General features: G+C 42.3%; 1 protein-coding gene across 1 annotated transcript; it reads right to left on the bottom strand.

The window, feature by feature from the left end:
* Positions 1-1753: 1753 nt before the first annotated feature.
* Positions 1754-8227, bottom strand: nup107 (nucleoporin 107). Its single transcript, XM_003972729.3, has 27 exons — positions 8084-8227; positions 7355-7434; positions 7122-7217; positions 6926-7020; positions 6707-6842; positions 6527-6627; positions 6188-6303; positions 6056-6104; positions 5709-5780; positions 5525-5613; positions 5353-5428; positions 5159-5272; positions 4862-4952; positions 4667-4746; positions 4483-4542; positions 4247-4392; positions 4124-4172; positions 3978-4047; positions 3781-3896; positions 3501-3690; positions 3303-3409; positions 3088-3190; positions 2839-2996; positions 2574-2699; positions 2384-2497; positions 1959-2126; positions 1754-1866 (listed from the first exon to the last, which is right to left on the bottom strand). The coding sequence occupies exons 1-27, from the start codon at positions 8089-8091 to the stop codon at positions 1759-1761; spliced, it is 2718 nt and encodes a 905-aa protein (XP_003972778.2). The 5' UTR covers positions 8092-8227; the 3' UTR covers positions 1754-1758.
* Between the last annotated feature and the right edge of the window lie 470 nt (positions 8228-8697).

Genomic DNA, 8697 nt, shown 5'->3' with positions numbered 1-8697 from the left:
ATAGCAACAGCCCTACAATAGTCCCCCTCCATTTTCAACAATAACACTCAGGTGTTATTATTTTCGATTGTAACTTGTAACTTGTTCTTTCACGCAGGAAGTCCTTTATCCATTTGTACATTTTACATTTTATTCCCAACTTAAGGAGTTTAATTATCAACCTTCTCTCCTTCTTTCCTAAATCCACTCTGGTGCTAATAATGTTTTCTAATAAATATGTTTACCGTACCTTTCATTTATTGTCTTCTCAATTGTTCTTTGTTAGATGTTTAAACAACACTGTAATTCCCTGCATCTGTACATTCGCTCCCAGCTTCCTTCCAAACTTTATTACACAACTCAAGTAAAATATCCATTTCAGATGTTTTATCATCTCACCTCAGGAGCTCTTGTAAACAGTATATGTAACAATTTATTTGTAGCCCTTTCACAATGCAGCAGCTCTTCATTCTCCTTTACTGCACTTTATCTTCCCCTCTTCATCGATATTCTCTGAACTATGGATTCTCATAAATAATTTACCCAATATTTCTGCTTCCTCATCATCCCTCAGTGCTGATCCTAAACCATCCTTTAAAAGTATCCATACTCCCCTTAATTCTTTTCATCATTCCCCAGACTCAAGATTTATGTCTGTACATTAAAATACAAAAGTTATTCACACAAACATGAACGCAAGGCATAATTGTGTGAGACCAACACTTTAAAAGCTTTTTTTCTTTTTAGTAATTTCTGTTAGGGCTCAAGTCAAAATACTAGTGCTAGAAATGTTCTTTAAGATACCTTTTTATGAAATATATTAATTTAGATCTATATGTACTATATAATGTGGTTTCTGTACATCCATGACCTTACCAGCCCAATAGACCGCTCCGCTCTCAGAATGCTGGTCTACTTGTGGTTCCCAGAGTTTCCAGGAGTAAAATAGGGGGCCGAGCACTTACCTACCAGGCCCCCCTGCTATGGAACCAGCTCCCTGTCTAGGTACGGGAGGCTGACTCCATCGCTACTTTTAAGATCAGACTTAAAACCTACCTCTTTGAAAAAGCTTATTGTTATTAATTCTGTAGTTCCAGTTACTATCATAGACAGACTAATCATCATATTTAGGGGGTCGTCTAATCGTTAGGTCACATCTTAGCTATGCTGCTATAGGCCAAGGCTGCCGGGGTCCAGAAACATGATCACCTGACAGGCCTCTGTCACCCCACTGGGTCATGGTTTCCTCTCCTCTCTGAGTAGATCATTGATGATGTTGTTTCTTATATAGCCCTCCCCCCCGTATCCATCAACGGGTCTAGCCGCATTTGTAGCTGTATGCTGGCCTGCCGACCTCTGACCCTGCCGACACTCTACTCTTGTACCAGCAGGTTGCATTTGTATTTACTACTATACTACTGTATTTACTTGTATTATAAATGTATTTCCCTGATCTACCTATTCTATTCTCTCCTCTCTCTCTCTACCCAGCCCCTCCATCAGCAGGAGGGTCCCTCTACATGAGCCTGGTCCTGCTCAAGGTTTCTTCCTGTTAAAGGAGAGTATTTTCCTGCCACTGTTGCTTGTTGGGGTCAGGCCCTGGGATTCTGGAAAGCACCTAGAAACAATTGATTGTAACAGATGCTATATGAATAAAGATTGATTTATTTTTTAAATGATGCAAATACTAACCCAGTTTAGAAAATGGAGGCTTTTATTTTGCAAACAAAAACAATTGGAGAAGTAAGGAAAAGTGATTTTGTGTGTGTGTGTGTTCATTCATGGCTGTAGCTCATAGCCCAGGGGATCAAGTCCTTTGTCCAACAGACAGAGTGACGATTCACGCAATTTCTGAAGAAAACGCTTAAGCTCTTCTTTTGAGAAAACCTAAGTTAGACGGAGAGAGAAGGAACAAAACAAAAGAATCAATCCACCATTTTAATGCAAAATTCCAAGAAGAACAAATGTGGTGTGGTTACCTGGTAGAGACGATGCTGGTCAGACGAGATGATGTCAGCGAGTCGGAGCGCCTCCTGGTGGCGGGAGGAGTTCTGCAGCACACTGAGCAGCAGGAAGCTGAGCCGAGGCAGACAAAGAGAGCGCAGCATCGCCATCTGGTGGCTGCGCTCAGAATCCTGCTCCGAGTCCTGGAAAGATCACCAATGAAAGACAACCATCATCTCATTCCTAATTTAAACCTGATATGGGGAAATGTAACCTGATGTCATCACTAATCGACTTACATTTTATTTTTATATTTGACTTATTAATTTTCCTCTGTTGTTAGTCTTAGGTTGATCTTTCTTTTCATTTTAATGCAAATATTGCAACATTTTCCCATTTGGGACCATCCCCAGCACCAGTTTATCATTTGTTCCCAGGTTCTGGCCGACGGCTACTGTACCTGTCTGTTGTCGACCATCCAGCCTCCATCCACAAACAGCAGCACATTGTAGATTCTCTCTTTAACATCTTCAGTGAGAACATCCAGACGGGACGACCAGGCAGCAAGCGACACCTGAAACAGGCGCGCAACTATTAATTAACATCAAAAAATATAGATACTTATTCTAATTACATTACCGCGTGTATACCTCGTACTCCTTTTCTCTCATCTCATTTGCTACTTTCTCTGTGAATTTGGCTTCTGGCACAGGTGCTGGTTTCTGGGGTGCAGAGCTGCTGTGGCTGAACCACTCAGTGAACGCCTCATGAGCTTCCTGTGGCACCAGAGACACAGATTAGATCAGCACTTTTCAGTGATAGATTAATACTTGGCAGTTCTGTGTATTTCAATGGAAATAATCAATTCACTTGTTAGCTAGGTAAATGTGCATTATTATTATTATTCAGTTGTACCAAGTAGGCCCTAATACACAGGTGCTCCCTGATGGCGTTCTCATCCTCGGCAAGTACCGTCGTCTGCCCGACCCCTGCCCACTGACAGTACACCTCCCTCATGGAATCCTCGGGGACTTTTGAGAACACCATCTTAGCTGCATCGTGTTTCTGCAGGGCTGAAGGATAAAAGTTACATTCAAGTAAGACGAGTTCGGCAGTAATTTGGTGCAAGGGGATTTAACGGACAGAAAGAAAAAAAAAAATTACCCAGAAACTTCCTCATGATGGCGTTGGATTGCTTTAAGGCCTCTGCTCGATGGGCGGGGTCAAACAACAGCCAGTCGATGATATCAATCTTCCTCCGGTCCTCCTGAGAGCACATTTAAGAGTTGGTCTTTGTGCAGTTGCTGAATTAGGATTATCTTTGTTACAGCTCATTTCTGTTTTGTATACATCAGTCTGGTTTTGAAATTTAATAAAACCTTGGTGGTTCCCGTCTCCAGCATTTGGTTGTGATGAGTGAAATCGGTTTCGTCACTCTCTCTCACAGTCTCGACCACCAGCTTGGTTATGGCAGCAACATCCAGACCTGCAGGAACAAGCATGAACATCCAGCATTCAGTCCCTTGTGATGCCGGTTTCCCTCAATAGTTCCATCAGCTCGTTACAAATCAGCCCACCAGCATCGGTGGCGAGCCGCAGGCAAATGGGACGGAGTTCTGGCTGAGTGACGGTCTCTAAGAAAGTGGCGTACTGCGAGACGGCAACATCGCTGGGCAGCTGGCTCACGTAGCTCGCCACCAGGTTGGTCTGCTGGTCTCGAATCAGTAGGGAAACATATGCTTTCAGGACATCCACGCAAACCTGGTTCTGAAAGGGATCCAGATGGGTTCAATTTGAAATGGGACTTTAACGACAGGTTTGAAGACTACATTTCCAAAAACATTGCTATCGTGTTACCTTCAGTGCTAAACCCAAAGAGCGGAAAACGAGCAGAAGATGGCACATAAAACGCAGCAGGTGAGAGGGGAGGGGCTTAGGCGCTGTCAGCCAATCGGAGAACTCCTCCAACAGACCTGGAGCAGATACGTGGTGTGAGCTGGTAATGTTTCAGAGGTAATCATCAAACGTGATCTTTCTGCGGGTGAAAGTTTTACCGTCCAGGTCTCCAAGAATGACAAACTTCTGGATGACGTGATAATGCTCTTTGGTCTCCTCCAGCACCCTCTGCACACACACACGTTAAATGGATGCCTAAATCAGATCATTTCTAAAACTAGATTAGCTTGTTTGTGTGTTTCACCTTTGACTCTGAGGCTTGAAGCTCCTCAAAAACCTTTTCCGTAGTCCAACTACAGAAAGATAATCAAGAATTCAATTACTTTATTCATTTAGATAATCAAAGGACATTTAAGAGAGGTCATACTTTGCCTCCTGGTATTCCCGAGGCAGCGTCTCCACCACTTTGTCAGCCATTCCTGATGACATCAGTTCCTTTTCCACCAGTGAGTCCACCATCACCCTGAAGTGCGCCCACACACAATCTTCCCAAGTTTCACATACCGCCAGGATCTGAAATGGACATTAAATGGATTTTCAGATCAGTGAAATGAGAAAATGACTCATCAGTTTTACACCTGTTATCAAACAAGAAGCTCATACCGGCTTGAGGTTTCCACTCAGGCTAGCGTAGATCGCTCGCTCGTAACGGTTTAGCTGCTCCTGAAACACACACAGTCCAACATTTTAACACTTTCAGTCAGCCAAATATAAAGCATCTTTTTCATCTGGATTTTACTTATTCAGGCTAGGAAATAGAGCTTTTGTAGTTTTTAAAATGTTATACCTCCTCTGCCATTCTCCAACAGCAGATCTTCCAGATAGCTCTGTGAGGGTTTCCTTCAACGGCCTGCAGCTCTAAACTGTCTGCAGACACAAGAAACCCATTATGTTATTGAAAAGGATGGTGAAGGTGCTGCAGAGTGATTCCAAAATGGCTTGAAAACACATCTCAGAGGACATCGAAACCACTAAAGTCTACCTGAAGTCAAGTTGGGATCATGGTAGAGTTTCCAGCCTTCAAGAGTAGCAGCTCTCCAGGCTTGACCACAGCGTTTACACAACCTCTGAGCCTGTACACGCACCAAAAGGGCATTATTTAGATTTTATTAATGCAGTCATATAACTGCAGAACATGTGAGCTTCCCAAAAGCAAAAAAAAAAGATACATTTCTCTCTTAGTGACCAACTGTGGTACATGTTATACATATTTTGTCAGTGGACAGTCATCACTAATTTGAGAAGACTGAAAATGAATTTTAAAAAGTTAGGTAATTACCTCATCAGTCATCCCTGCTCGGATCAAGTTGAAGAGGTTTTTCAGCAGGCGGGCATCGTCTTCTCTATCAAGATCCGCCAGAGGGCGCTGTTGCCTTATTGGAGCGTCTGGGTCCTACAAACAAAAACATTATAAATGTGTTTCCGAGGGTAAAACTGTGTCGATCCTCTGGCACTGCGATTAAAAATCCGTACCAGCTCAGTGACCAGAGGAATGCTGAAGGCAGTGCCACTCTTCCTCCTCAGCTTCAGTGCATGAAGCGTGTTCTCCCTGACAGACAGACAGGCAGACAGACAGGCAGGTTTAGCTTCTGGAGAACTGGCAGGGGTGAATTCTGAAAAACCCTACTGTAGAATATTAACTTACCAACAGACATTTTTGGCATAGTATTCTATGTTGTCAGAAAAATCTCCAATCTGATCTTTGGAGATGCTCTCCAGCCAATCAACAACCAGCTGCAAACAGCAGTCACAAAACACATGGGCGTGATATCAGAATTTAACAAACTTAAAATTCCAGATTTAGATTTCATCATCATTAAGGGTGTCACCTGGCTCTGACGTATGGTGGCATCCCGCTGGAAGAGCTGCTCCACCACGACCTTCTCACTCTCACTGGGAACCTGCAGTCATTTAACATTACCTCTATAAAAGGCAACTATAACTATTCAGAGGTTCGTATATCATTAATGTTTGATATCAACTCATCTTGTAGGAACTTATGATATCTCCTATTAATCAAACCAGAAGCCAAAGCAACAATGTCTTTGGATAATTTAGGCCAACATTTACAGTGATATTTTATTATTACACAGGTTGACAATAAACTGAATAGTTCTGGTTAATATGTGCTGCTGAAAGCAAAGTCAACCATTAACAGTGTTAGAGTGTCACTTACGACCATGTCCATCATCATATCATCTTCCATGGCAACCTGGACCCGGTCCCTATAGAGACACACAGATGATCAGTCAAAAAACACACAGACGGGCACACAGATGATCAGTCGGTTGGTCCGGCGGGCAGGTACCTGTACAGAGAGGTAATGAGTCTCCAGGTGTTGCTCTCCTGTTGGAGCAGCCAGCGGACTCCAGCAGCTTTACTGTTCTGACCTGCTCGGAGGACCACCGACTGCAGCACGTCCACCTTGAAAATGCTTATGATCAGTTAAGCTCTTGATAAACTCTTTAACAAAGAGCTTCATAGCAAGTGGAGTGGGCCACCTCTGCTTCTATTATTCATGCCAAACCAGGTTAAACATCTGAACTATCCAACAGTATTCAACAGTAATTTCCCTAATAGGAACTTAAAAGCTCATCAACATGTTCTTTTTTTTTTTTTTATCATTCATACAAAGTGTTCCTCCTACCTTATCCTGACAGAGTGTTTGATAATCCTCCAGCAGCTCAAAAATGGCAGAAGAGTTTTTGTGAAACACATCAAGGAATTCAGGGAAGAGACTTGCTGCCGCTGCAAAGAGAACAACAACGGAGTCAGTTAACAAGTCCTGTTTAACCAAAGAGGACCAAATACCATTTCAGTCGCCCACCAGCCTCGCCAGGGTCATCTTCCTTCAATAGTGCTGAGCTTAGGTTGGTGATGTCTTCTGTGAAGAAGCTGGTGTTCTCTATTGCAGAGATGGGAGACGTGTACAAGCTGTTTGTCCAGTCAGTGTCATCCAAATTCTGAAAGCACAGCAGAACTTAGTCAGTTTAGCTTTGGGAAACTCTAAGACACCACAAACATATCGGGATTATTTCTATCTCACCACAGTGCTGAGTGCATGTCTGGGGGTGTGTGTGTATCGAGGAGTTCGACTTCCTGGGACCAAAATGGCAGAAACATCTGGAACCCTGGGAGTCACTGTGGAACAGGAAGTGAAACGGAGCTTTAGTACCACACCAACATACACTGTATGCCGATGTAAAAGATCAGCGTCTCAATCAAGGTTAAGTAGTTCTTACCAGCTTGCCGATACAGTGACGCTGGTGTGTTCTTCAGTAAGGAACGCGCTGGTGTTACCATGGAAATCACGGGGCTGCCCCCACCCGGTGATGGGACTGAGGACAACACTCAGGAAAACAGTACTGACAGACCCTTTATGGGTCATTTGTTGCAGAGTACTAAACATGTCTGTCCTGTGTAGTACTTTGTGCAAAGATTTCATTCATAAATAAAGCTTTAAAGTGCAGGATACAGGCAACCTTCTTCCTCCTGCGGGCAGCAATGGTCACCTCATCATCACGGACCACTGGTGACAGCAGCTCACTCTGACCCCTAAAGCACAAAAAGATTCAAGCTCAGAAAGATAAATAACATTGATTGTGGGGGGGTTTTTTTGCACCGATGTTTCCTCTCGTCACAACACGTTTGTCTTCCATGCTGACAGGAGGAAATTATTTATATTAGTCTATTCCTACAGTCTATTAGAGCGCGACCTAAAGTCTATTAAATATAAATTTTGACGAATCGCGATTGCTTTAGGACTAAATAACTGATTGCACATACAATAATGGAAATATCCAAATCAATAAGAGAATATCAATAAGATCTTTCCACACAAAAACGCGAAATTGAAAATCAGAAAGGAGATGCAACAATTTAATATCCAAATGAAATGCAGTCAGGACAGTTGTAAATAACTATCCTTCTGGAAACAAAGACAGCTGGCAGTTACCGTAACTAAGGCTTTAGGATCTTAATTACTTTAATTTCACATTTTTTTCTATAAGAAGTGCTGCTGTTAGCTGCAGATGTACAAACAGTTAGCCGGTTAGCTTCAGCAATGGTCAACCATGTTCAGCGCTAACAGTACCGGAACGCAAACTGTCCAGAAGTAGTCAAAAGACGGCGGTTTAAAAATGGGTAAGCCGGGGTGGAATAACCACTCGTAACCAACTTAGATTAGGCTCAGAACATTAATTACCAATCCATGATGGATCGCTGTCAATTCCCGCTTCACGAGGCTTAACTGTATTCTTCTTCGTTAGTTTCCCTTCGTTTTCTTCTTCTTTTTCTTCTGCTTCTGGCTTTTCTTCTTCTTCTTTCCCGGTTCATGGAAGCTTGGAAACCAACTTTAGGCGAATTACCGCCACCAATCGGACTACAATGTGGAACAAGAGAACTAGTTAAGTTAAAGTTTTACTCATAATCAAATATAAAACGGAGTGCTTTGGCTGCACGATTGTATTTGGTTCTGTTTTTTCGTTTAGACTTATATTGAAAATATTCTCTTGTATTGAAAATATTCTCACCTAAATACTAATGTAGAATAACACCCTCTATAACATCACTCCCTAACTATAATTAGTCATTTATTTAGTTATTATAATTAGCAGTTAACTTTGGTGGGGATACCCATATTGTTGAATTTCGTTACATTCTGCCAAAGAAGAGAGAAAAAATTAAAAACCAAAAATTAAGGTCTATTGTTATTGAAACAGGTATAACAAAAATGAAGGGTGCGCTCCTACTTAACGGGATATATCTTGAATACCTCTGCACCTTATTCGTTTCTTGTTTTTAGTATTATTTTTCCTG

The sequence above is a fragment of the Takifugu rubripes genome, chromosome 18 (genome assembly GCF_901000725.2).
Source record: "Takifugu rubripes chromosome 18, fTakRub1.2, whole genome shotgun sequence".
Taxonomy (NCBI): Eukaryota; Metazoa; Chordata; class Actinopteri; order Tetraodontiformes; family Tetraodontidae; genus Takifugu; species Takifugu rubripes.
This window is presented reverse-complemented; position numbering and strand designations above follow the sequence as displayed.